The following is a 26,662-nucleotide window of genomic DNA, read 5'->3' as shown; positions in this document are numbered from 1 at the left end:
AAGGAAGAAAGGACAGAGAGGGAGAAAGAGGGAGGGAGGGATAAAGAAAGGGAGAAAGGAAGGAAGGAAAGAAAGAGGAAAGAAGAAAAGGCAAAGAAAACAAACCTACTTATACACAAAAAAATTGCTGTAAGAATTTCAGAATGAATTTGGCTATTTGTTTAACTGTTTAGATAATTTGGAAGCAGTAAACTAGGTAGCAAGGTTATTCACATGAGCTATCAATTTGCTGTAATAAGCTGGGTTATTACCCATTCACCTCTCGGTTTGTGGGGATGACAAAGCTGGCAGTTTGACAAAGCTGGCAGGTCCAACTGAAACCCAGAAATTTCCCTTACCATCACTCATTGTGGAGAACAGTTGCCTTTTCCTCTATTAGGTGTAGGAGACTTTCCAATGCTCTAGTAATATTGTCCCTAAACAATAATAGTAAATATCTTAGTGATTCTCAGCTCTTTGGCAATTGTTAGTTCTTGTTTGTTGTTTTCCATCGAGAATACTGCATGTGCCAATGAAGTGTTTTCATCCAAAGGATATCAAAGAAGTTACTGGGGTCTGTGAGTTGAGCTTCTATTTGGTCCATTCAGATAAATCATCATTGCTAAAGGCATCAATCATCCTTATCCATTACTTCTCCCATGTTGCCATGGATATACTGCCTTCTTAAGGCCATCATATTATTCATATTTGATTGATTTTATGTTCTATCCTCCCTCCACTCAAATATTTTTTTTTTCTGCTAAATTCTCCATTTTTCTTAAGCAAATTCCCCTTAGCCTCATGTGGCCTATAGTCTCTGTGCAGCCTACTTGCCACAACCTTTACAACCTCTAAGAATGGTTATGTTTTCTGAAGAAAGAACAGGATATGTGGTCTAAAAGGATATTTTTTTCTGAATTATAAATTAATGTGTAAACTTTACTAAAGTCATAACATAATTTATGTCTATTACATATTTAGTAAGTCTATTTGGGGGAAGAGATAAATGTAAAATTACAAAAGAATGGCGACTACTAAAGAAAATAAAACATGTGTCCTCACTGTCCTACCCATATATTCATCATTCACAGAGTCGTCTTCCTCTCTTTCTTCTAATGTTCCACAAATTCTAGTCTCTCTAAGAATTGCTCTGCTTTGACTACGTGAGGAATTACAAATAACTCCCCAAATTCTACTGAGGGAACCTAAATGTCTTCTTCTAACACTTCAATACAACAATACAAGGAATTCATCTCTCTGGGCTCCAGACCCCTTAGCTATGAAGGGAAGAACTAAATTAGAATTAGATGCAAACTCTTTAAAAAGCACTGGAAACATTTTTTTAACTGAAATATTACATGGAAGGAAAAAGCGATAGCAAAGGGTTAAGTGATGAAAGCAGAGGCTCTCGTGAAATGCAAAAGCTCCATGGATTTGAAAATCATTAGATCGGATGATTCTTAAATCTTTTCCAATTTAAAGACATTATTTTTATGATTTAGATCTAAAAATCTCAAACCTCCTTAGAGGTATTGCTTAGAAACAGATGGAGTAATTTTATCCAGGAGCAAGGGTGGAAGTGGATTATGGTGCCATTGTACTAATCTGACTCCATTATTTCAACTCATCTTGGTCTTTTGAAAATTCTTTGTGGAAAAGTGAAGTCTCAAGAGTGCAGGAAAATTCCCAGTTCCAGCAGAGGACCAAGTCCAGGTCCCTCAGCAACAGCAGTAGAAAGAAGCCTCCTTTAACATCAGCAGATAGTAGTGGGCTTTCACTACTTCTGCAGCGCCTTCTTACAATGGACTCCTGGCTACTATTAGAATCTTCTATACTCTGCCTAGCAATCAGCTCCCCTTGGTAACTACAAGAGCAGTCATTACATCAAACCCATAATGCTGCTTGTATCCTCATTACTCTATACTTTTTCCCTGTTCTGCATGTACAATATGCCCTATGTAAATATTTTTTCAATAATTTGAATGTTGGATGATTAAATGCTAAAGTCCAAAATTTCATAGAAAACCAAAGTGAGTTGTATTAAAAAATAGTACGATATATTTTTTATACAATTGCATCTGTATTCAATTTCTGATTTGCACACAGGCAGATACCTATGAGTAGTTAGTACAAGGTCTCGCAAAGTTCTGTCTGCTGAAATCTATCAATGGGATGTCTTTGCAAGTCACATGAGTGTTCAGGAGACCAGGCCTTGTTCCTCTCACTAAATAGCTATGTGATCTTGGTCAAGGCACTACATTTCTCAGGCTTCAGTTTCCTCCTTCATAAAACAAGAAAGATGAGCTGGTGATCTTGAAGGCTCCTTGGAGTGCTAACATTTCATGACACTTGGCTTCATTTTCAACCAGGGTCTGTCTTTGTACATCTTCAAATTCCAGCCTCTGATATTTTTCTTAATCTCTAGAGTTTTCTCCATAAGATTACAATATTTCTTGTAATAGTTCTTAGTATTATGTTCAAAGTGCAGGAATGAACTACAAGATTGCAAAACGGTAGCCTGCCAAGGGTTCTAAGAAGTCAGATGTGAAATGCAGGGCCCTAAAATGACCTTCTAGAGGGAAATGTGAACTAGAATAGCCACCACTTTTATGAATGCTACAGAAATCTTTAGTACCTTTCTGATCACCAGGCCAGTCTGGTGATCATGCATTCATGCATTTACCTACCAATGCAGCCTCTCAAAAAGCATGTAGCAGTTCCTTGCTATTTTCTGAGGCATCTCTGAATACTGAGGAAAATACAAAGTAATTTAAGGCATGAATAATCCAGTGCGGGAAGAGAAGACATACACACTTGAGTTAGATAAATAAAGTGTTAGATAACATATAATTAAAGAATGCATATACATAGAAGGAAAACTGGACCTTTAATTTTAATTAAAGTAAGAACTAGACCTTTAATTAAGTAGGAGAACTGGACTTTTAAATGTTCTATTGAGAATCATATGGATAAGATGGTTGGCAATGGGAATTCTTAACTAAGTGAAAAACTTGAAAATGGAATAAATGTGATCTGCACCTTACTCAGAAAGGCTCCATGCTTTTTTTAATGTTGTATTTTCACCATCTGAAGTTTAATTGTTTTTTGTTTGCTTGTTTGTTTGTTTTTATGCCTACAGCACCTGGTCTTCCTAAGTGGTCTCCCATCCAAGTACTAACCAGGCCTGACCTTGCTTAGCTTCTGAGATCAGATAATATCAGGCGTGTTCAGGGTAGCATGGCCGTAGACTGAAGTTTAATTGTTTTTTGTACAAGGGGCCTGTATTGTCATTTTTCACTAGGACCAGAAAAATATGTACTGTCATCCAGAATATTGCCTTGTTCAAGGAAAGGTATCCTATTGTGGAGTGGTAAGAGATAATACCGGAAAAGAGTTGGGGATTCAGGAACAGAGGGCCTTGAATGCTATGCTGAAGTGTTTGGACTTTATCTTGCAGAAAGAGGGAAATGCTGGCACTTTTTGAGTAGCAGAATATGCTAACATTGAAATTTTAGAGTGAGTAATATCATGCTAACATGGATAGGGAGACACAGCTGACTTGAAGACTCTTATGATCCATGTGTAAGACAAGAAAGTCCACTTGTATACAGTGGGAATGGAGAAGAGAGGAAAGATTTGAGAAACAAGTGGAAAAGAAAAATTACTATGTCTTGATAACGAATTAAAGATAGAAAGAGGGGGAAGGCATAAGTGGAGGCAGGGAGGGAGAGACAAAGGGAGATAGAGTCCAAAGGGCAAGTGAATAAAATTCACATGAAAATTTCTTTAATCAAACTTTTGCGAAACAATAAAAGGACAAACTAAAGCATTGTTACAATAATTATTGGTAGAAGAATTGCTCAAACTACCAAGAGCCTTTAAGGTAATACTTTTATGCAGGAATCTGACAGTAAGGTAGATGCTAGCTAGCATCATTCATTCATTCATTTCATTTCATTCATTTGATGTTTGATCACCTACTATATCTCCAAGCACTGTTTTAGACATGAAAGATCCAGCTGTGACTAAAGCTGTCATGGGTTCTGCCTACATAAATTTCGCAGTCTAGGCAAGGAAAAAGATGTTAAACAAATAATTACAATTGTGGAATGTCATGAATGGGGAGTTGCGTGTGGTTTGGGAATTAGAAAGGCTTTTCTGGTCTTTTCTCCCAGGAAACTTAAACAAATAAATAAATGATGTTGTTAAGCCCATAACACTTAATTTATTTCCCTCTAGTTCCATTCAACAACAGCTTGTTTGTTCGTGTGTACATTTGTAGGAGTAATTTTTGTTTCCTAAAGGCTTGGTGTGTCTCATGAGAGAGGGAGATACTGACATGACAGCAAAGTTACTGGCAGAGGGAGGAATAAAAGAAAAAATGAGAAGCTGTTGATAACTGCCTTTTATTCTATTCTGAATGGCTTTCTGCTGGGTTTGTGAGGAAATGCCTGTTTTTAAAAAATCTTCTATAGATGTGGTTTTCATGCAGCTAAGATGTTCTCACTGAGTTGCCTCTCTCCCTAATCACAGTTTTTGTTTCAAAGATGGGCACCCACACAGCCAGACTGGATCTTTACCCAGGAATTTTAGAAATGGGACTGGGAGAGAATTTTTAACCACGTGAACTGGGAAAACGATAAAGCTGATTGATAGAAAGAAAGAAGAATGGCGCATGGGTGAGGGCCAGGGAGAATTGTCTGAGGGTGTTCAAAGCCCCAACTCCAGGTAATTTTCCTCCAAGTCTCAATCATATTCCTGCCACTGAGTTGCATGAGACACCATGGTATCTTTATAGGAAGTGCTCTTTTTTGCTTAAGCTTGTTCAAAATTTCTATTATTTGATTCTCTACTGTTTGCAAACAAAGAGGCTCCCTACTGATTAGTGTTGAGGAGGTGCATCCGGTGGTGGTTGAAAGCTGTCAGTACAACTAAGCAAAACTTTGAGATCAATTGTAACAGTCAAACACTTCTATGTGTGTGGACCTAGAGTTTGTAAAGGTGGCCAAAACATATAACCAGAGCAAGACATTGGCAAACCCAGGAAGCTGAGTCAGCCATGTCACAGAAAGCATCTTGGATGGCTGTTTTTGTGGTGTCCTCTCTATCTAGTGCCAGGTAAACACCTCTCGTTATGGATACAACACAATATCAGCCAAATGAAGTTTCTCTCTCCTCAGAAAGAGCAGTAGTACCTATTCATAGTTTAGTCCTTGAACTTCTTTGTTGAATCCTACCCCGGTTTAGCTGGATCGACCTTTATATACCATCTCTGATGTTGACATTATTGCTTTCAAAGACACTGTTAGACACAGGCCATTAGGAAACTGTTGGCCAAAGGATAATTTCCTGGGAAGTAACAATCAGGACCATGATTGGAATTTTCAGGTCCCTTCCAGATCTGAAAGCTGATGTTATGCAACATATTTATAGATATAACTCTCCTCTTCTTGACCAAAAAGTGCCCCGCCCACATAATTATTTCCTCTACCTGACATTATCTGACTCTGGGACAAAGCCATCCTTCATATAAACAGCCTGAGTCACTCACAGGCTGACATGTTCTTCTTTGGGATACACAGGTGTTGAACCATCTGGTAAAGAAGATGTAAGGCCACTGTTGATGTAGAAATGGGAGAATGTGGCCTGATAGGCCAGGCTCTCTATGCTGTTCTTGCTTCAATCTTGGCCACATTTCCCAAACAAGGCTAAGAACCAGGAATTATTTTTGTGTGTAGTATTGATGCCTGAGAACACTCTGCTCCTTGCCTTCTGAGTCCAGGTACCAATAATAACTGTTCCCTGGTCAAACATTGCCCTGTGTGCTGATGCATAGCCAAATGGTTGTGGTGACCAAGAATGACATAGGCCCAACTATCCACCCATCTATTGCTGGGAGCATTCAGAGAGGAGGAAGCAAAAATGATGATCAGTTCATCGATGTAGCCCTTTCTGGTCTTGAGCGAGAAAGTGAGCCTGAGGGGAGCTGGACTGGCCTTAGTGGCCCTCACAGATGAGCAAGCATGCACAGAAGAAGCTGGGACCAAGCACACACTATCCTTTCTTAATCCTAAGATATGTGCTAACTCTGTGTCCTTTAAGAAGACTGAGAAACATTAATTCAGGCCAGCTTCTAGTATTGGACATTTGAAGGGTAAAAACCAGGAGAATATTCAAATCTAAAGAGTTCTAACTCAGAATTGCTATGCAGTTCCTTCAATGATCAAGCCTTATGCACAGTCCAAAGTTATTTTAGAAAGATGTCTGTTCACACAAACACTGCGAAGCTATTCTTTCCCTAAGCATCACACTCTCAGTTTGTCAAAACATTTGAAGAAGACTAATTCATGCCTCAAAAGGAATTCTCTCTCACTCACAAAGCTGCCAGGTTTGTGAGCTTAAGGCTTTTATATTGTAATATCTTGAGACACTAGAGGGATAAGGAACGTGGACCTCAAGTGGAAATGCCTTGAGGCTTACGATGTCACTAAAGGGGAAGAATTCACAATTTGCATGTTCTCTGCAAGGACAGGACGAGAAAGAAAGTCATATGGCTTAAGCAAGCTGTGGCCAGTTTAGGTGCCTGTGAAAAGAAGCACAAGGTAGTAGTTGAAAACATGAGCTCTGGAGCCAGGAGTGCATGAGTTAAAGTCTCAGCTTTTCTATTAACTGGGTGTGGAATCTTGTGAAATTTCCTTAATGGCTGGTGATTCAGTTTCTTCCTCTAGGAATAGGGGTGGAATGGAGGGAACAATAGTACCTCCTAGAGAATGGTTGTGAGGATTGAATTAGCACATGTTACATGCTTACAGTGTGCCCAGCAAATAGCGAGCCACAGATAATTCTTGGGGTGCTCTACTGGGGCTGTAGTGAACCTCCCTAAATCTCTGCCTGTGTCCAGAGGACAGGCAAGCAACAGGCCACACTGTCACTAGAACTGCCCCAAGAGGATAGCTGTTCAGCTGCAGGGAATTTGTTCTTCCATCACAAACAGGTCCCTGAAGTACAGAACAGAAACTCGGCAACTGACATAAACAATTTCAAACAATAATCTCAGAAGACAAATTGCTCCATTTGGGCATCAAGATTCCTCTCAGAGGCTTTCCCCGCTTGTTTATGTATTCTATGGCGAAGAGCCATGAGTGAATTAAGCCGACAGCGTGCGCACGCTGGGGAAGGCAGGAGGGGCCTGCGGGGAGAAGAACCTGCCATTTGACCTGCTTTCCTTGAAAGCTATTGCTGGGGGAGGTCCTTGAGAAAAGGGACTCTGAGTTATGCCTCCTTATGTCCACCTGTTCATCAAAAGAGGTCAAGAGATCTGGGGCTAGAAGATCCAAGTTTGAATCCTGCTTTGTCATTTTTTTGTGCCTGTGAATTTTGTCAGGTCATTAACTCTTTCAACCTTGGTTACTCATCCCTATAAGAAGGTATCTTTTTAAGGTACCATTATACCCAAGTGGGTAATTGCAGTGATCAGACTAAGACTCCTTTAACAGTGATAAATTGCTACACAAATATTAATGAGGTTAATGTAGGCATCGAGTGAATAACTGCATGAGAACTGAACACAAAAGAGAATTAGAAGTTGGAACAAAGGTGCATTTTTATGAAGGCAAGGGAAAGGAATTATCCTCAAATTAAGATGAAATTTTTCTTTTCACATTGCCGTAGTCCCTGAATATAGATTTAAGTTCTTTTCAAATCCTAAGTTAAGCCTGTGGTGTACTATGCTAACATTTAGAACATACATTGCCTTTTCTGATTATAAAATAAATGTATGTTCCTTATACAAAATTTGGAAAATGGACAAAAGTTTCAGGATGAAAAGAGAAATGAATGGTAATTCAAGTCTGTAGGGATAACCCACACTTGCTAATACTTTGCCTTCTTTCTTATAACTCAAACATGTATATGTATAGAAAAATAAGTACTCTACAATTTCTCAAAAATTTGGATTGTATTATATATGCAGTCCAAAGTAGTTTTGAACACTACTTACATTATAAACATATTTCCATCTCGTTAAATATTCTTTGAAAGCACCACATTTAATGTGCAGGTTATGTTTTATTTTCAATGTATTCATTTTCATTTTGTAGAACATTTTAAGTTTTTCCTTCAAACGACATAAATCTTTGACCCTTCATACAATATACATAAAATATACACAGTATACAATAAACGTATATATGTGTATGTATTATACATTATATACTCAAATTATTTTATATACTAGTATTGTTTTACTATTAATATATACTACTATTGCATATATAATTGTGATTGATACATATGCAAATATATTGCTATATAATATATATAATAGTGTGAGTATATATGTGAATATACATATCTTTCATTAATATACTTTACTGTACCTTTATATTTTAGAAAATAGTAAATATAGACATTAAAATTTTTTGAAATGTTAGAAAATAATCTTGGATCTACTGTTTTTACAAGGTGTTGAAACAACCAAACAAAACATTTAAGAACATTTCCTGTCTCTGGGACATTCCATGGTGTCAGGTTCTAATCAATGTGTTAAGACTAGAACCCTCTGCAGAGGCGGGCATTCCACTAAGTTAAAGTTTCCTGTGCAATGTCTAGGCCTTATTCTGTTTTCCTCTCCCAGCCAATACTGTGTTGAACTGACTGAATTTTCACCTCTTTCTAATCTAGTTCTTTCTGCCTTGAAGCCAGTGCAGATGGCTACTATGTGCAAAGAAAGCTTTAAGCAGAGAGACTGTTTTGTTGAGAGAGCCACTTGTTTCAAAGCCAGACATCTGCCTATTTTTGCACCAGTTGTGTTTCCCCTGGATACAAATTCCTCAGAGGGATCATGTGGTAAACTTGGTTCTGAGAGCCCAGAGACCGGAATTCTGGTCCTAAATCTGAGTGACCTTGGACAAATTTCTTAATATCCTTGAACTTCAGTCCTCTTATCTGTAGGGTCAGCTTTGCAATCTCACAGAGTTGGTGCGAAAATAAAAGCATATTAACTGATGTTAATTTGTGTGGGGGGCAGGGAAGTTTAATGCATCAAAAAAAAAAAAAAAGTGTTACAATTTAGCAGTCTCTTTCCCAGCTGTCTGATTCCCAAACTTTGTTCTCTTTGGAGAAAGCTTTTCCCCTTGATTTTAGTTTTAAATAGAACAGTATTTTCAATTATAAGGGTATAGGACTTGTACTCTCAGTAGAACCTGAAAATCAGTCATGAGCCTTTGTTGATCCTTATAACCACTGGTAACCTTGCAAGGGTCCCAGACAAGGCCTGGGGCTCTTTTCAGAAACATATAAAGACCTGAGCTGGAAAACAACTCCAGTTTCTGGAGAATAAAAATACTAAAAATTCCTTCCTAAATTTTTTTCGAAAGGGAGAGAATAAGTGTTAATATGTATATAATCACTTTATTGAATACCGTGTAAATTCTATAATGATAATGATTATATTCACCACTTTTAAACACAACCTGGGGTAAAAAAGGAATGAAAATAGCAGCAAATCTTAAGAGAGAATTATGACAGGCAGGTTGCGTTAATTTAGAAACAATATGATTTTTACAATAACATATAAATTGTTTTAAAATATTATAAATTAACATACTATATAGCATAGTGATATAAATATGATATAATAATTAATATATGTTAATCTGTGAATAAAATTGCTACCATTTGTGAAGTGTATAAGCATATTCCTATACTTTGTTAAACACTCTTAATATGCTTTTTCACTAAAGCTTCACAAACTTTCCATGGGGAGGCTTTTTTGTTTCTACATTTACAAATGAAGAAGTGGTGGTTCTAGAGCTTGAAGGATATGCTCAAGTTCACACAATCAGGAAGGGTAGTGCCAGGATTTGGACACAGGTCAGCCAGGCTATAGGACCTATGCTACAACATATACATTTAAAAATTTCAGTATAAAGTAATAGTAGGATTGTAAGTTTTCAGTCTCAGCTGAAGTGTTTTCGGTTGTTGTTTGAATGTGAGCATGCTCTTGGATTGGTGGGAATTTATTAACAACTTAAACCTCTAGGTGTTCAGCCAATTTTCGATTTAGTTGTTCCTCAGATAAGGTATCTTTCATCCCCCATTACTCCATGACTTAAGAATAAAAAAGCATCCCAGACAAGAAAAAGCCAAAGGAATTCATCACCACCAAACCAATATTACAAGAAATGTTAGAGGAACTTTTTTAAAAAGAAGAAAAAAAAGGATAAATAATAAAATGGCAATCACTACATATCTATAAACAATTGCTTTTAATGTAAATGGATTAAATGCTCCAATCAAAAGACGTAGAGTGGCTGAATAAATAAGAAAACAAGACCCTTACATATGCTGCCTATAGGAGACTCACTTCAGATGGAAAGACACAATCAGACTAAAAGTAAAGGGATAGGAAAAAATATTTCGTGAACATGGAAATAATAAAAAAAACAACTAGAATAGCAGTACTCGTACCAGACAAAATAAAGTTGAAAACAAAGGCTACAGCAAAAGACAAAGAAGGATCCAGTAATTCGATTTCTGGGTATTTACCCATAAACCTCCCCCTAAAAAAACTAATTAAAAAAGACATATGCTTCCATATGTTCATTGCAGCATTATTTTCAATAGCCAAGATATGAAGGCAACCTAAGTGTCCATCAGTGGTTGAATGTATAAAGAAGAGGTGGTACAAATATAGAATAGAATATTACTCAGCTATAAAAAAAGAATGAAATCTTGCCATCTTCAGCAACGTGGATGGACCTAAAGGGTATTATGCTACGTGAAATAAATCAAGCAGAGAAAGACAAATACCGTATCACTTCAATTATATGTGGAATTTAACAAACAAAATAAACAACCAATAGAGAAACAAACTCATACATGCAGAGAACATCTTGATAGTTGCCAGGTGAAGGGGGTTTGGGGAGATGGGTGAAAAAGAGGAGGGGATTAAGAAGTACAAATTTGTAGTTACAAAATAGTCACAGAGCTTTACAGTACAGCATAGGAAATACAATCAATAATATTGTAATAACTATGTACGGTGTCAGATGGATACTAGATTTATCAAGTGATCACTTCGTAAGTTTTATAAATATCTAATTACTATGTTATACACTTGAAACTAATGTCAACTATAATTGAAAAATAAAAAATTATTTAAAAAAATAAGTGAATGAGCAAACAACATTCACTGTTAATTGGTTTATTACCAAAGTTATTCCTTTCTATTACAGAAGATAATAAGAAGCACTGAATATATAATCAAAATAAAGAATATAGGAATATTAGAAAGAAGAAAAATTTTAAATTACTCATAATTCCACTACCCAGAGATAATCACTTTGCAAATGAGTCTTTCCAGGCTTTTTTCTATACTTTAACACTTTGGGTATGTTTGTGGTGTTTTGAGCCCTAACTTGTTGAGTTTAAAATATTTCAGCTTTAAAATATATTCTTTTTTACTGCCTTTATGGTCAAGATATGAGCCTGATATTTAGAATTTATTGACATTTCTCTATGTGTGTGTACACGTGCACACATACGCATGTTGAGAGAAGGTGGTAAATTTAAATTTATCTTTCAATATCCTATATTATTGAAGAGGTTTAAAATATGTAATCAAATTAACTAGTCATAGCCTCTAAATACTCATTTAAATTTTTGTCTGTTTGATTAGACTTACAGAAAGATGTTTTCCACTACTATTTTTATGTTGTCAATTTCTCTTTATTGTTTAAACATATTTTCTGTAGATACTAATACATTCTTATTTTAAAAGATTCAAATGGTAAAGATAAGGTCTTGCCCTCCTCCCAACCTGAGCATCACTGTACAGTTTGACTTATATTCTTGAAGGTTTTTTCCTGTGTATTTACATCAAAATAATTTTTTAAAAACAAATGCAAATATGTTGCCTGACTGTTTTGTAAATTGCTGTTGTAAAAAAATTAATTGTATGTTTTGGAGCTCTTTCTATGTCAGTTCATATAATATTTTATCATTTCCCTTTTGCTCTGAATTATATTTTATAGAATGAATGTACTATAATTTAATTAACCATGCCCCTATTGATGGATGTGTATGCTATTTCTTCCTTTTTTTTTTTTTTTTGCATTATAAACTATGATGCATTGAAAATTCTTGTACATGCAAGTATTTCTTTAGATTAGATGCTTTGAAGTTTTTTGGTTGATGGTGAGGCTCTTTTAAAATTTAGCAGAGACTGTCAAATTGCGTCCTTTAAGACTTTACAGATTTGCTTACCAATAGGATATACATGTCTATTTCTCCACACTTGTCCAATACTTGATGTTATTAATATTTTAAATTTTTGCTAATCTTATGTTTGAAAAAAAAAATAATATCCTGCTCTTTTAATTTGCATTTTCTTGAATGTTAGTGAATTGAGCATATTTCATGTGCTTATTTACCTTTTTTTCTCCCTGAGTTACCTTTCTTTTATGTTGTATGCTTTTAATATTATTGTTTATAGAAGCTCTCTTAATAACTTTGTCTGATATAGTCATTTCAAGTATTTTCTTTAAATAAACTGTTTGACTTTAAAGTTTTTTGGTGATTTTTTTTCTCATGCAACGTTTTAAACTTTTTAAAGTGTCCAAATATGCCATTTTTTATTTCTACTCTTATCTTGGTGACATGCTTGGGAGGGTTTGTCTCACTCTAAGATTATAAAATTGTTCTCCTATGTTTTCTTCTAATATTTTACAGATTTCCTTAGCTCTTTGATCCATATGGAATTTATTTTAAGACATATTATAAAATAGCTGAATTCATTTATTTCCAAATGGGTAGTAAATTTTCCCAACAAACTTTCATCACATATTTTGTTGCTGATTTGAACAGCCATCATTATTATTAAAGATTAATAACTAATAATTAATTAGAGATTAGATTCACACATATATACATAAATCTGTGTGTGTATATACACACACAAAATTCTGATCCACTGATAATATTTGTCTGTTTTACCCCTAATACTAACTACTAAATATTTCTTTTATTTTTTCAACTTTATTGAGGTTTAATTGACAAGTAAAATTGTAACATATTTCAAGTGTACAACATGATGATTAGGTATACATTGTCAAAGAATTCTCCTCCATCGAGTTAGTTAACATATCCATCACCTCACATATTTACCTTTTTTTTTTTTTGGTGAGAACACTTCTACTCTCTTAGCAACTTTCCATTATAAAATACAGTGTTATTAACTATAATTTCCATTTTATACATTAGATCTTCAGACCTTATTCATCTTATGAAAGACAGTTTGTACCCTTTTATCAACCTCTCCCTAGTTCGCCCACCTTCCAGCCTTTGGCAACCACTGCTCCACAGTCTGTTACTAGATGTTTTTTATATAGCTATGTTTGTATCTTGAGGCAAATCTATTCTTACTGTTGTTAGTTTTCAAAATTTTTTGAATTTTTTTCTCATATAAACTAAGATTGAAATAGTCAAGTTTCATTAAAAGTTCTAAGATTTGGTGGTGGGGGGGTGACATGTATCATTTATAGGTTAATTTGTACTAGAAACAGGTGTCTTGATAAGTCACTATTTAGGCAATCAAGGACAATAATGGCAATTAAGTATGTGCCTGGAGTTGTAGTCCAGAATGAGGTATATTAAATCCAGTAAGCCAGGTGTGTATGTGATGGGTGAGGGTGGGGAGTGGGAGCAGGTAGCTTTAAGTTGTAATAAAGATGGTCATCGTGGCACAGTGAACAAATGGGATCAGATCTGGCCTCTGTCATTTTTTGGTTATGTTACTCTGACCAAGTTGTTTAACATCTTTGAGTCTCAGCTTCTTCATCTATGAAATGGGGATAATCATATCTGTAGCATAGCATTTTTGGAAAGATTAAATGAGATAATAGCTTCTCAATAATTCCTAGTCCTCGTCACTTCTTCTTTGAGGAGTCATCAGTTATATTTGGTAAGAGGTGGTCCCCAAATAATAAATCACACAGAAGTTCTCAAAATTATCAGGTAACTGTGGTTCTTTTTTTTTTTTTTAATTGACTGAAAAGGTGTCTAAAGCTCATTGAACATCAGTCATCATTAAATAAATACCCAAGATGACTCTGAATTAGTTCTATTACAGGGACAAGTGTTCATCGCCATATGGAAATAGGACTTGGGTTAGGCTTTGTACACTGTAAGTTCTCCAGAAATACTAGTTACCATAGTAGATCATAAGATTAATATCCATTATTCCCACACTTGGACATTTAAACTTGAGTATCCTATAAAAACAATTTGGAGAATGAGAAAGCTTATATGCATAAAGATTTTCATACTAGTGCTACTTATAATATGAAAATCATAATGGGCTTAATTTGCCGATCTGAGTGGGAAAAGTTTAGTATATTACTATATACTCATTTGGTGGACTTGAATACAGTCTAAAAAAATTATACTGCTATATAGCAGCTTGAAAAACTACTTATGATTTTATGCTGAATGATAAAAGTCTGAGTGTAAATTTATGTATACATTTTGATATAACTTTGTAAAAATCCTTATGCATCTGGACAAGGACAGGAAAGGAACATAAAATAGTAAAGACATACAACGTATTGAGGAAATTATTGTTCAATTAATGTTGAATAGCATTTTCTGGATTTTGCCTGTTTTGGAGCCTTATTGCCCTATCTGAAGCTTGAGTATCAAAAAGTTCCATGTGGAACTTTACTTCAGACTGAGAAACCAGCCCAATCAGTCATGAGGAGAACAAAGTAGAATGATTTATTGAAGGGTGAGTGTTTCCAGAATTAGGAAAGTCAGAACAGTTTATGGGATATTTTTCAGTCATTTCACCTTATCTGTGAAATGGGGATATTCCCTGGTGCTGCTTGATTTTATTTTGAGAAAAAACTGATGACTTTGTACCATTTAAGAGGCCGAGGGGAAAGAGATGAAGATTGAGCGGTGAAAAACTTACATGATAGATCAAGTTGGGGTGCCAGACAACAGGTGCTAGCCAAGAAATAGTGAGTATTTGAGAGGTTGTGTATTCACTCATTATTGCCACACATATGAAGTAATGGCTAAGTTCCTATACATGAGGGAACCCCAAAATATGTTTTACAATATTACACTTAATTCACTATTTAAGTCACTGTTTCTACTGCTAGAATTCTATTGCTCTTCTAATGATCTCAAGTGGCTGAACACAGCAAATGTCCACTGCAGTGACTGAAATGATAAAAAGATACTCTGAAAGTGTCTGCAGGGAAATGAAGAGAATTTCTCTTCTCTCTACAGGAGGAACGAAAAAAATTTTCTTCCTTCAGTAATAGTCCTAGAGGGCATCTTGTTGTGCCCTGTAAAAATAAAAGTCGGACCAGAGGGCAGGGGGCAGAGGAGAGAGAGGAGCTGGGAAGTAGACGGGGTAAAGGGGATCAAATATGTGGTGACAGAAAGAAAGATAACTATGAGAGGTGAACAACAACAACAAAAGTCAGGATCAGCCTTATTTATTCTAAATTTCAGAGAATAAACAATATATTTTGTTTTAACAGAATTCGGAAACCTTTGAATTTTATCTAAGAGTAATGATCTAAGTCTGGTTAAGTAAAGCTTGACTAACTAGCTATTCTGGATGATCTCAGAATAGAAGTTAGTGCAAATTACTGACTTAAAAGACAAACATTACCTGCTTAATAAAGTTGAAAATTGAAGTACTAAAATTGTAAGACTGCAAAACTATTATTCGTCTGATGGTTTTGTTTTTTAAAATTCTATTTAGGGCTGGGACCTGTGTTAGTGGTGAGAACTGCGGTGCGCGCTGCGGTTCCCGCAGCCCTGCCCGGAACCTGTCCAGGATCAGCACTGGGCAAAGCAGCCTCACCCCCGGCTCTGCCTCCTCACAAGCGAGGGGGCAGTGAAGCCATTCTGTGCAAAGGGACACGTGGCCATGACAGCTGCAGTCACGCGCCAAAGGTGGGAGCAACCCAGAGTCCATCCAGGGTTGTGAACAAGTGAAGTGTGGTCCATCCGTAGAGCAGGTGTCAATCACACAAAAGAATGCTGTGCTGACACCTTGAAAACATTATGCTTGGTGAAAGACCGGATGTAAAAGTTAAACAAACAAACAAACAAACAAATAAATAAAATTATATTTATATCCATCATAAATAAATAAATAAAATTATATTTATATCCATCAAAGCCTTTTAACTATACATGCTTCTCTCTTGCACCATTCACATCCCACCAGGTTAAGTAATCCCTTCCCACGTGAGGAATAGGGACTTCTTTTTTTATATACAAAACAAAAATATTCATAAAAGGTTTATTTATGTATGGGACTTCTTTCTATGAAATAAACCCTCGATAATTCTACAAGGGTCTTTCTCTCACAAATGGCATGAATCATTTTATCAATATGGAAAGAAAGGCCCCGTGAACTGAATTGACTTTCCCAAAGTCATGGAGTCATAGAATGGGTATGATGGGGTCCCACAGTGTGTCTGCTTATGGGAGAGAAATCCGGAATGAGGCTGGGGAGGCAGGTACCTGTGAAATGCACCTGCTGGCTTCTCCTTCCTGATCTGGGCAGAGATGCAAGATAGCTAGCTGGTCACCATCTCCTAGATGGCCAGTGAGTTCTTGTTGAAAAGATGGAAATAAAGGAGATGAATGAGCACTTTAGGCTCCAGTAGCTCCTATTCAGGTTTGGTTTTCTTGAAGTATGTAAAATTCTAATCCTGGGGTTGAGCAATTCTGCTTCTGCCATGCACACCTGTTATTCTCCAATTTAATCCTATTAGATGAGAATCCATTCAATTTGGTTCAATCCAATTTGATAAAATCTTACTGTGTCTGTCACATACTGTAACAGATAAAAGACAAATGCCACTCTCTCTGGTCTTTAAAAACTTATTTTTTAAAGTACTTCAGGTACACAAAATTAGATTAATCATAATTCTTGGTCCATGTTGCACTGTCACACTATCATCATTGGTCCACAAATGAACATTGTTTAATAAATTTAGCTAAGAATAGTATGCATATAACCACTGCCTAACCCAGGAACACCACCAATAACTTCTTTTTTACCTTGGACTAGACCACTATCCCCTCATCTTGCCCCTCCCACTCCAGAGGTATCTACTGAATTTTGTATTTATATTCACTCATTTCTTTTGTTGTTCTAGTTTTAATGTATACACACATATGCCTAAAATATATAAAAACATGATATTGTTTACTTTTATTGTTTTTGAATATTCTTTGGATGCAAAATAAAACATATTAATTCAAAACATACTCAATAGGCCTTCTCTCTACTAATCACTGTTCTAGGTGCTGGGAAATAAAGCAGTGAAAACAAACAAACATACAAAAATTCCTACCCTCATCGACAAATAACAAACAAATAACCAAGTTAAATGTTTAGTATGCCCATTCGTGATAAGAGCTATAGATAAAAATAAGGCAGGGAAAGTCCAAGGGGGATGTCGGGGCTCCTGCATCATAATTAAGACAATGAGGGAAGGCCACTGAGTATAGGAGTACATCTAACACAGTTACACCTGAGGCAAGAGCAATGATCTCAAGCAGGTGGCCCCAGCCAGACCCTGAGGGTTCCTTGGCTTTTAAAAAAGATTTTTAATTCCCATTTAGGACTTAAAATACATTCATCTTTTAAGATTCAGCTAATTGTGTTTCAATGTGGAATTCTGAAGGCACAGTTTGCAGGAACCATGCAAGGGTATTAGAGAGCCAGCTCTAATATTTCATGTGACGGCATGGAGTGTGTCTTGTCTGCTCCCCAATTGTATCCCCAGCTTCAGCACAGTCTCCATGACAAGGGAAACATGAAAGAAATAGCTGTTGAATGAATGAATGCATAAATATATAACATTCATGCAGCATTTTTCAGGTTACCTGTGAGCTCTTTGGAGACTGGGATTAGAATCCTATGATTGATACTCTTGGGGTATGGTATTTGTCCTGACACCAATAACTTACATTAGAAATATTAAAATCTCTGAGAAATCCTATAGTTAAAAATCCAACTTTAATCTTTCAGTATATTCTGCCCTCTGTAAAAAAAAATATGTATTTCCTGCTGAATGACTGTTAATATCCTATAGAATTAGTCTTCTGTGGATCACCCTAGAGAAAATACTGGGATTATGGCTAGATAATCCACATTATGAGAAAAGTTCTGCAGAACAAAATCTGCAGGGCAGAGCCTTTGTGGATGCATGAAAGGTGGGAATGCCATATCAGAAGTTGCTGTCATAGGCAGAATAATACACGCCCCATTCTCTCCAAAGATGCCCGTGTCTTAATCCCTGGGACCTACAAATATGTTACCTTACATGGTCCTGTGGACCGAACTGTGTCCTCTCCCAAACTTGTATGTTGAAGCCCTAATCCCCACTGCGATGGTAATTAGAGATGGGACCTTTGGGAGATAATTAGGTTAGATGAGGTCATGAGGGTGAGGTCCTCAGAATGGGATTAGCACCCTCATAAGAAGACATATCAGAGACTACTCTCTCTCTGTCTCTTTCTCTGTGCTATGTGGGGACAGAAAGAGAAGGTGGCCACCTGCAAGCCAGGAAAGGGGCTTTCCCTAGAACCTGACTCTGTTGGCACCCTGATCTTGGACTTCCAGCCTCCAGAACTGTGAGAAAATAAATTTCTATTGTTTTGTCACCCAGTCTATGGTATTTTGTTAGAGTGGCCCATGTTAAAACACTTGGCATAGGGGAATTAGTTAATGCTGCAGATAGAATTAAGACTGCTAATCAGCTGACCTCAAAACATACAGATTATCCTGGATGAGCCTAATTGAATCTCAAGGGTCCTTAAATGTGGATGCCAGAAGCAAAAGAATTGAAGTCAAAGAGAGGTTTCAAGATGCTATATTTCTTCTTTAGAAGATGAAGGAAGAGGGGACAGCCTCCAGAATCTAAAGAGAACCAGAAAACACGTTCTCCTTAGAGTCTCCAAAAGGCGTACAGCCCTGCCATCGCCTTGACTGTAGCGTAGTGAGACCCTTTTCAGACTCCTGATCTCCATAACTATAAGATAATATACTTGTGGTGCTTATAAGCCACTAAGTTAGTAGTAATTTACTACAGCAGCAACAGGAATCTAATGCCGTGGCTGAGAAAAGAATCAGTGGTTGTCAGCAAAAGAAGGAAGAAGTTCAGCTATGGACCGTTTGTACAGAAGCCTACAATGACAATTCACCCTTACGTTCCTCCTATTCTGATTATGTCTAGTAGAAATTCTTGAAAGATTTTGATGGAATAAGTTTTCTCAAACTTCAAAAAATATTCTACTGATCATTTCGTTAGCAAGATGGAACTGGGAACTAGTTAAGATATTTGTGCATCAGTGGGCTTTACACTCAAAAGCTATCAATGCAATTTTTAAAAGAAGATTGAGCATGGGTAAAATATTTGTTCTAAGTTTCAAACTAATTAATGGTGAAGGTAGAGCCAGAGCCTGAGCTTCTCTTCAGATCATGGTGGAAATCTCTTCAATAGTGATCATATGGTAAAAACTTTTAGGACCAACCTCTTAGTCCAATCTGTTCAATTTATAGGAGAGAAAATTCAGTCCCAGAGATGTTAAGGATATAGCTTAAAGTAGAAATCAGTAGTCTTTTTAGGTGATCTGAAGGATGGAGGACAGAGAAAACACAGAGAGGATGACCTGTGGAGTCCTGAGATGTCCCTTGCTTTCTCTGGAAAGACAAACAGCAATTGCAGACTCTGAAGCCCCATCCCTGGATATTGCTGGGGGTAGAAAAATGAGGTGTTGGTGTGTTACACCTTCCAATGCTTAGCTGAGTTCACCTACTGCTTCTCTACTGCCTGCTTTGCCTGCTCCTTGGCTTCTTTCAGCTGCAGCCCCAAGTCCTGGAGCCCTTCCACCCCAGCAGCTTACCCTCCTCTTCCCCAGAAAGCTAGAGAGGAGTGCCCAATCCATATGCAAGATCTATCCCAGAGGACTCAGAGTTTATGCTCACAGCACCCTCTTCTCATTCTAAGTCTCTGCTTTCACGCCTAAAATGTGAAGTTTGCATTTTGGGGAGTCTTTGGGCACCAAAAACCTTGAGAGCTTGATAGGGCAGCAAAGAGCGTTGATCAAAGACTGCTCAGATTATGGTAGGGTCACCAGATAAAATATGGAATGCCTAGTTCAATTTGGATTTCAGATATAAGTAAGCCCCTGATACTACAGCATGCTAAAAATATCATTTATCTGAAATTCAAATTTAAATGGGCCTGCTGTATTTTTATTTGCTAAATTTGACAACCCTAAATTTGTGAGAGATAGAGGCAAGGTCATGGCAAGTACCAGGGTCTGCCTTTGTGTGGGCTGTAGAATGGAAAACGGAGAAAAAAAGAGAAATAAACGAATGAAACACAACAGTTCTTTAGAAGCAAAATCAATTAATGGCCCTCTCTCCATTCTATCTTTGTGCATGGTGTGTGTGTATGTGTGTGTGTGTGTGTGTGTGTGTATGTGTGTGTGTGTGTGTGTGTACACACATACATATAAGTCCTTGTATTTTATGGACACGAGGATTATGACATTGAGGAAAACTGTTGACAGTGATACTGATTACAGATATTGACAAAACAATGGTGAGATCAAACAGTAAAAATGTAGTTAAAAAGTAACACTATTTATTGCATTTATGTGAACTGCCTATCATTTATGCCCAACTGCCTGCACAGTCCAATCACAATGTTGCTTTTTCTCAGTCTTTACATGTCTTCAGAGAACTATAAAATGTTACAAAAGGGTCTGAGAAATCACCTCATCCAACCCTGACATTTACAGATTAAGGAACCAAGACTCAGAGAGGAGGTAACCAATGCAGAATCCAGCTGCCTAATAATAATAAAACAGTATTTTTTGAGGTCTTACTAAAAGCCAGGTATTTTCCTTAGTGCTCTACTTGTATAATCACATTTAATCCTCACAACAACTTTATAATCATTCTCATTACTCAAATGAGGCAAATTGAGGCAGAGAGAATTATGCCGTTTATCTTCGGTTCAAGTGAGGTGCCCACTAAAAACCCAATTAGTTTGGTTCTAGGCCTATACGCTCAACCATGAAACCCTGAAGCCTCTCAGATAACATTAGTTTATATCACTAAACATGTTCATACATGTAAACTTTCACAGTTTACTACTCCTGTGGCATGAGTTTGTAGTTAATAACAAGATCACTTGAATACAACTTACAGAAAGCTGGCTAGATGCTGTTGTCCTACTTGTCAATTTCAGAGTCTGCTCACTTATAAACAAGCCCTATAATACAGTGAGTATGATCAAAGACCAACTTAGTTTCATTTATTTTTTTGAACTATTTTTAATGAAATATGTAACACTAGGCTCTACTATCAAAGCAAACACTAGTAGTGAGATAGAGTTTTATGAACTTACATTTTGAGTAGCTCGTGAAAAAAAAATGAAAAAATAAGTGAGAGAGAGAGAGAGAAAGAAATCAAAAGAGAGCAGAAGGTTTCCTTATCCATTGTTAACCACAAAATAAACTAAGTTCTCTTAGAAGAGGCAAGCCCTTCTGTTAGCATGCTGCCAGCCAGGCTTCTGTGCTGGTGCAGCTACAGTAGTAATTATATAGACAGAATGATCACCATCCTCAATATTCCATTTACTTAGTTTTATATGCTGCTTGTTTTTTTTTTTTTGTCTTTCAGATTATCAATCCCTTGCATCTCAGATAATTAAACTACTTTGTCCTCTTCCACACCACAACTTCTCTGTTTATCAAAGGTAGATTAAACATGCCTGTGTCTGCTTTAATATCATGTTTCCTGAAGCTACCCTTCCTGTGACACAAAAGCCTGTCCAAGCTTTTAAAAAAATGAGGCAGCAATTGGAATTCTCAGAAGCTTCAGGATCTAACTGGGATATACCAGGACTCCACCAGTGCACTAAGATAGGAATGAGGGGCAGTGCAAACATTGTATTCCCTCTAGTCTGCACTTTAGGGAGGAAGGATTCGTTTGCTAAGTCTGCTTTGCAATTCTATCTAGTACCTTCACCAAATTCATTTAGACAATCCTGCTCCTCCCCTGCCCACCCTCCCCTCTCCCCCCATATGATACAGGAAGCGTGCATTTGAAATGAATGTATCTTCTTGCAAAACAAATCTGCATCCTCTCTTCTTCAGAAAGGTGGCAGTGTTGCCTTGCGGTTTTGACGAAATTACAAAGCACTGTTAATGTCTCCAGCGGATTAACTGACCAACCACCTCACCTCGCCATGAGAAGGAAAGGAAGGACATAACCACTGCTGAACCCAGTGGCTGGGCAGACTCATCCTGGAGCTTCAAGGCACTGAGTCTTGCGGCTGCGTAAGCTCTCGAGTTTTCATCTCTTTTCAACAGTATAGAGCCTAAGAAAATCTCCAGTGGACCTCACAGACATCTAAAAGCCAGGAGCATCTAAGAAATCCACACTTCACCCTCATTTTCTCGAATCCACTCTTCTCATTGTTGAAACATCAATCTCCAGGGAAACACTGAGTAGACCCAAATAGAAGGGCTAGGAAATGTTAGCAAACTAGATCAGCATCCTTCTTACACCTGTTATGCCGGATATTCATACTAGAGTTCTTATAAAGTAATTTATCTTCTAAGTAGGAGTTCTGCCATTTATTGAGTAGTTTGTTACAGCTTTTAGAAAACAAGTATTATACACATAGCTATGGAGAAAGAACTTAAGAAGGCAAGTATCTCTGTGTCTAAATGTGGAGCCCCACACCTTCAAACCTTCTATGGGCACCTATACCAACCCTTAGTGAGCAGCAAATTAGAGTTCCCATCTCTCCCTTCCACTCACCTTCACTTAGCGTCCTTTGAGAAGTTTCTTTATGCGCTACTAAAACAGAAACTTAGGGGCAAAATTCTCCATTTATAAATATCAGATGGTTTGGGAAAAAATATTTGTGGCACTGGACTTTTTTTTTTCTACAGTGATGTCATTTTAAATACTTGGTGTGCTCCAAATTTGCTATTTTTACTTCCCCCAAGTGACTTTTTTGGGAAATACATTTGTTTGGATTAGCTACATTTTAAGTGACCCCTGTAATCTAATATGCAGCATCAGGTTCATCTCAGCAATTATCACTAATACTATGCTGCTTACAAACTTGAAATCCCATATTTGTTCATTTTCAAACTTGTTCCTTTTGAATGTGCCCCTCTAATTTTTCTATTCACATAGAGGAAAAATAAAATGAAATAAAAAGATTGGCCTTTTCACAAACAAAAACCACACTCATCAACTCAAAATTATTTAAAATGGAAGACATTAAAGGCCCCCGAAGTCAAATAAAATTTTCACTTCCACAATGTGCTTTTGGGGAACAAGGTCGAAGTAGCCACTGCCGGCTTTGAGACATTTATTGGAAAGCAGTCTAGAGTTGAGAAGTGCAGAAGAGGAAAGTTTAAGAAGGAGTGCTAAATGCCTCAGCCCTACCTGATCTGAATTTGCTCCTAATCAGCAAAGAATGCTCAGCCCCCAGGAGGGTCATGTTGAGTCTCAGCGAGCCGCTGGTCCCTTGGCCAGACGCCCCCTGTTTTCCACCAGGAACAGGCTCGCAGGAGCCCAGCTGACCGCAGCTAACAACCCAGAATTCATCCAACTCTCCGTGAGCTCCCCTGGGTAGGAGGAGTACAGTGGCAGCCAGTGACCGAAACCAGTGTCCCCGGAAAACTGACGGCTCCCCCCTCGCTGTGCGGTGCTGATTAACTCTTAGCCGGCAGGAACCTCCTCCTCCTGCGTCTGTCAGAGCAGCGGCATCCCAGGCGTTCTTGGCTGATGTCATAGGCTGCCAGCGATTGCGGAGTATCACCACCACGCCGTTATGAAGGTCCCAAGTTTGCTATCTGATACTTTTTACTACTGACAGGAGCTCAGCCAATCAGGAGCGGCGAGCGGGGACCGGGCAGTTGGAGTAGCCCGGGGCGTGTGGAGAGTCGGATCTTAACTCTGCAGCGAGCTGGGCGGACGCAGAGGCACGGGGTTGGCCGGCAGGGCCGGGGTCTGGCATCCGCCAAGACAAAGTTAAGGATACGGAAGGACAGAAAGGAGGGCTGCAAAGCGCCTGGGCTTGCAGGTTGTGCACGGCTCTGCGGACATGGCGGTGGGGGCGGTGGGGGCGGGGCTCCTAGGGGCTGGGCCAGGGTGGGTGGGAGCCACGGGACTTCCCCACAGCTGGGCAGCTGCTTGGTAGGTTGACGCGAAGGGAATCTCACACCCAGGAAGGGACGCGCGCGCCTACGAGACTCCCTGCGCACCGCGCTTTGCAAATAAGCTGGACCACTTGCAGATAAAGCTTGCAACAGAGCAGTCTCCACATTCTCAAGGCACAGAGAGACTGTATTCACCTCGCAGCTCTAGTATCAAACTTGATTACACATCCGCGGAGAAAATGAAAAGCCTTTCATTTTTCTGGAATATGCGCTTTCTGGACAAACCTGACTCAGTGTATCTGCAGATCTAGTCCGGACGATTTGCTGTCCCTTTGGGGGAAGACATATGAGTAGAATGCCCTTTTGGGCTCTCAGACTCCAGAAGGGAAGATCTGTGCAGCAGAGTGATGTGAGAGCTGGGGTTGGGTTTAGCATAGAAAGGCTCCAAGGGTTTTCTAGGAGCGAGTACCTCCTTAGGGAAAAATCCATTACAAATTGAACACTGAATTATTGTGCATCCATCAATAAATAAAATGAAGACCCTGCTCTCAAGAGGCTGCTTAATAGTTGACACAGAAAATAAAAAACCAAACTATATACGTATATAAAGTTGGGCTGAATTTATTTGCAACCGTACATGCACATGGGCCTCGATATATCATTTGTTTCATAAATGCCTGCTTATGTCTCAGGAGACCCTTAAATCCTTAAAAGATCAATTGGTGACAGATGAAGACCCAAGGCGACAGTGGCTCATGGGACCACTCTAATCCCCTGAGTTTGGGCCTCTGCCTGAATTTCCTGATTCTTAAGAGTTCACTCTTTAGATCTGACCAGTTGTTTGTGTAAATGAGATCTTCTGGGACAGACCACTTAATTCCTGATGTGTCAGAAAGGAGGCAGAGCAAGCCCACCCATGTTGCGGTGGGAATGCTGACCTGCCCATGGGGCCTGTGCACAGGCCTATGGGATGTGCAGGAGCACCCCAGTGATTATGTAACATTCCCATACAGAATATATTGCTTTCTTTGTCTTGCTGTAACAAGCTGAGTTTACAGCACAAATTTATTATTCTGAAGTTCTTGGAGGTCAGAAGTCTGAAATGGGCTTCGCTGGGCTATAATCAAGATGTTGGCAGGGATACATTCCCTTCTGGAGGATCTCTAAGAGAGTTGTTTCCTTGCCCTTTCCAGCTTCTAGAGGTCAATCATATTCTCCAGTTTGTGGCCCCTTCTTCCATGTTCAAAGTCAGCAGCAGTGGGACAAATGCTTATCATGTGGTGTGGCTCTGACCTCTCCTCTTCTGCCTCCCCTTTCCACATTGAAGGACACTTGTGACTATATGATGTCCATCTGGATAAACCTTAGTATAAGATCAGCTGATTATTGACCTTACTCCCATCTGTTGCCTTATTTCCTTTTGCCACTTAATGTGGCATAGTCACAAGTTCCTGGGATTAAAAAGTGAACATGGGAAGAAGGTACTCTATTCTGCCTTTGACACAGCATGACTCCTCTTTCTACCAGCATGTTCCAGTCCTCAGTGGAGCCCCAAGCTCCTGGTCTTCAATGAAAACAGGTCAAGTAAAGGGAGGTTTGGGAATAGGAATGTACAGGAGCCTGGAAGAACCCTGGCAAGCTTGGCGATGCCTGTGGCAGGGTAGTAATCTTCAGGAAAGAGACTGATGGGATAAGGAACATTGCTAAATTATCGGAGTAGAGAAAAAACTATTCTGAGCACATTAAAAACAAAAGAAAGCCAAACAGATTTTTATCCCGAGGGTTGTGGAGCTGAGAAGAAGGCAACTTGGCAGAGACTTATTTTTTCAGTGAAAGTTGTGATAAAAACAGCTGAAGCCAGTATTGAATGTAAGGGTCTGCATGACCTAGATGAGTTAGACTGGAGTAAACTTTTTTCCTTTGCAGGCGAGGGGTTAGGAAGAAGGGGGAGAGGGCAGGGAGAAAGAGACAGAGAAAGATTGATGGAGAGACAGAGAGAGAGAGAGAGAGAGAAGAGTATAGTTTCTTTTTTGAGTGCGTTTGGGAAATGCTGGGAACCATAGCCTTTCTCAATTTTCCCATAATACTGTGGAGCTGCTGACGTCTGCCCTCTGGAATTTATACCCCTATGGCGTGGAATATCTATGGATATAAATATGCTCATTTAGAAGCTCATCTTTCTACCTCTCTATGTAAGCATTTTTTTGTGTGGAAAAAAAAATTGGGGGGTAAAATTTGATTAGTATGCTTAGCCTGTGGTGCTTTGGCAGTAGCTGGCTGCCACCAGGTTCTGTCCTGCAGTTTGACCACGTTAGCAGTACTTTTCCTCTGCCTTGCTACCCTGTGACCTTCTCTCCTGAGGCCTAGAGTGAGCCTGAGATGTGATGTATAGGAGACACAGAAGCTTCTAACAGCAGGAAGAGCTTGATTTAAACCTAATCTACCCCTG

The 26,662-nt window shown here is 38.3% G+C and overlaps 1 protein-coding gene and 1 pseudogene across 2 annotated transcripts in view; both read right to left on the bottom strand.

Moving 5' to 3' along the window:
* Window positions 1–23,848, bottom strand: part of MYOCD (myocardin) — an 83,393-nt gene extending 59,545 nt beyond the window's left edge. The window contains exon 1 of one of the 2 annotated variants that reach the window (XM_011358970.1): window positions 23,498–23,848. In XM_011358970.1, coding sequence (XP_011357272.1) covers window positions 23,498–23,846 — 349 coding nt within the window. In that variant the 5' untranslated portion in view covers window positions 23,847–23,848. The remainder of the gene's footprint in view (window positions 1–23,497) is intronic. The other variant, XM_011358971.2, reaches the window with a different exon arrangement.
* LOC111738914 lies at window positions 3,110–3,228 on the bottom strand (annotated as a pseudogene).
* Window positions 23,849–26,662: the final 2,814 nt, after the last annotated feature.

Source organism: Pteropus vampyrus, unplaced genomic scaffold (assembly GCF_000151845.1).
Source record: "Pteropus vampyrus isolate Shadow unplaced genomic scaffold, Pvam_2.0 Scaffold44, whole genome shotgun sequence".
NCBI classification, from domain to species: Eukaryota; Metazoa; Chordata; class Mammalia; order Chiroptera; family Pteropodidae; genus Pteropus; species Pteropus vampyrus.
This window is presented reverse-complemented; position numbering and strand designations above follow the sequence as displayed.